General features: G+C 43.2%; 1 protein-coding gene across 2 annotated transcripts in view; it reads right to left on the bottom strand.

Annotated features, from left to right (window-relative positions):
- Nucleotides 1-2,500, bottom strand: part of LOC143301255 (uncharacterized) — an 11,632-nt gene that overhangs the window by 6,891 nt on the left and 2,241 nt on the right. For both annotated transcript variants that reach the window (XM_076615401.1, XM_076615400.1), the window contains exons 4-5: nucleotides 1,453-1,560; nucleotides 293-552 (exon numbers count right to left, since the gene is read on the bottom strand). In XM_076615401.1, the coding sequence (XP_076471516.1) occupies nucleotides 293-552; nucleotides 1,453-1,560 (368 nt within the window). The remainder of the gene's footprint in view (nucleotides 1-292; nucleotides 553-1,452; nucleotides 1,561-2,500) is intronic.

Raw genomic sequence — 2,500 nt, 5'->3', positions numbered from 1 at the left:
CATTTTTACTGATCACGAAGAAAAGTCTTTGTCCTCGCAGACGTGTTCATGCGTTCGAGTTGAATTGTTTCTAAGATTCACACTTTTTATTAAGGAACTAAGGAAATGAGTTCCAAGCAGATCGTGCCAAATTTTTAAAACTGGATTTGTATAATCAAATAGCAAGCATGAGTGAAGCATGAACGAAGCAGAACAGATTGTCTAAATCATGAAGTTCTAGTCCGCTTTCAACAACTTCACTGACAGACAGACAGACAGACAGAACGAGACAAAAAGAGAAGAATTTCCCTACTTTTCGAATGCCAGGATCCACATTCCACTTCACGTCATTCCTGACGTTGTAACCAGCATTGTTGGATCTGTTGAGGACAGTACTGATCCTTCCATCCCTATGGTCCAGGAACACATCCAGAGCTGCAGGATGTGCTCTGCTATAGGAGAACTTGAGACATGAGGGATGGGTGACGTGAAGCCATGGGGACTCCAGGACTGAGTAGTAATAGTCACTGCTAGGACAGATACCAGCCCCTTCCTGCCTGGCTTGTGCCTGACCTAGAAGAGATGAATTGATGGCAACTGTCATTTCATTCTTTCTTTCTTTCTTTTCTTTTTGATCTTTTATTACCACATCAGACTCTCTCTCTCTCTCTCTCTCTCTCTCTCTCTCTCTCTCTCTCTCTCTCTCTCTCTCTCTCTCTCCCAGTCTCTCTCCGTCCCTCTCACCAATCTCTCTCCCCATTCACCACCTTCTCTCTCCCAGTCTCTCTCTCTCACTCCCTCTCTCCCTATATCTTTCTTTCTTTCTTTCTCAAGGCCTAACTAAGCGCGTTAGGTTACTCTGCTGGTTAGGCATCTGCTAAGCAGATGTGGTGTAGCGTGTACAGATTTGTCCGAACGCAATGACGCCTCCTTGAGTAAGTGAACTGAACAGAACTCTATTTCTGTCCCTCCCCCTCTCTCCCTTTCTCTCACTCTCCCTCACGTGCACCCAGAATGTATGCAGGTCGGTGACCTTACATTAACATTCTTGCGTTCTTGCGTTCTCCCTCTCCCTCATTTTCTTCCCTCCTGTCTCTCTGTCGCTTTATCTCTCTCCGCCCTTTGTCCAACCCTTTCTCCCACTCCCTTCCTCCCCCCCTCTCCCTCCAGCTGCAGAATAGCAGCAACAACTAGATGGCAGAAAATGCTCCAGGCTGAAGTTCAACATGTCACTGTTAACCCTTGAAGAATGAAGATTTGTTTTCGTTCTGCCCCGCCCCTCTGTCTGTCTGTCTGTCTGTTTGTCTTTGTCTACCAGAATGTCTGTCTCTCTGTCTGTAAGTCTGTTTGTCTGTCTGTCTGACTGTCTGTACGTTTGTCTGTCTGTCTCTAAGTTTCTTTGTCTGTGTCTTTCTGTCTGCCTGTCTGTCTGCCTCTCTCTCTCTTTCTTGCACAATTAAGACCATAACCTACCTCCTACCAGTGTCCAGTTGGACATGGGAGGATCAGCACAACCTTGTTGATACAGGCACAGACCTGAATTACTGTTAAAGTCACAGCTCCCGGCGTTCAGCTCACACACTGTAAAACAAAACACAGCTGAGAGATTGCAACGGTGTTGACAACGCTGATTATTTTGCACACAGTAGTGCACACCTCATTTCTGTATCGATCTATTTAGTTAGTTCATTTATTAACTCCTTCATTCACTTATCAGTTTACTTCCTCGTTAATTGCGTTTCTTCACTTATTCGTTTGTGAAATCACCCTTTGCTTCATCCACAAAATAATGAATCACGTAATCCATAGGATCGAATAGTTAGTCAGACTGTCTATCCACCCACCTGTCTTTCTGTCTGTGTATCTATTACCCTTTATCCATTCATTATACCATTGTCATTTGTATGTCTAATATGTTTGTTACATACGTGTTTATTCTTTCAGTTACGAGTTCCGATTCTTCAGAATATTCTTCAATGTCATTTTCAGCATGTATCATTTGTAATACCGTTTACTTTCAACTCTGCGCTAGCAGTCAGCGAGAGGGGTGAAGACAGAGGGGGAGAGGGAAAGAGAGAGAGAGAGAGAGAGAGAGAGAGAGAGAGAGAGAATGAGATGGAGGGAGAGAGAGAAGAGAGAGAGACAGAGACAGACAGACAGAGACAGAGATGGAGAGATGTAGAAAGAGAAAGGGTGCATTGGGAGCATTTATCAAGACAAGGTAGGTCAGAGTCCATTCTGAGGGCAAACAAATGCAAAATGTGAAAGCAAAAACACGAATACACAGCAAACAACAAATACAAAACACATTTACATAATTTCTTCTTATGCATAAAACACACAGGTAATCAATATAATCCCATAACAGCACAGTGTGTGTGGTAAAAAACAACAACAAAAAAAAACAAAAAAACCCACAGATCCAACCACAATTTTGGGGCGTATTTTTGAATTTGACGTGACTCTTGAAAATAGGATGAAACGGAGATGGCTAGCACATACCAATAAAGGGAAATATACT

This window comes from Babylonia areolata, chromosome 27 (assembly GCF_041734735.1).
Source record: "Babylonia areolata isolate BAREFJ2019XMU chromosome 27, ASM4173473v1, whole genome shotgun sequence".
Taxonomy (NCBI): domain Eukaryota; kingdom Metazoa; phylum Mollusca; class Gastropoda; order Neogastropoda; family Buccinidae; genus Babylonia; species Babylonia areolata.
Note: the sequence above shows the minus strand (reverse complement) of the source record. Positions and strands in the feature narration are given on the sequence as shown.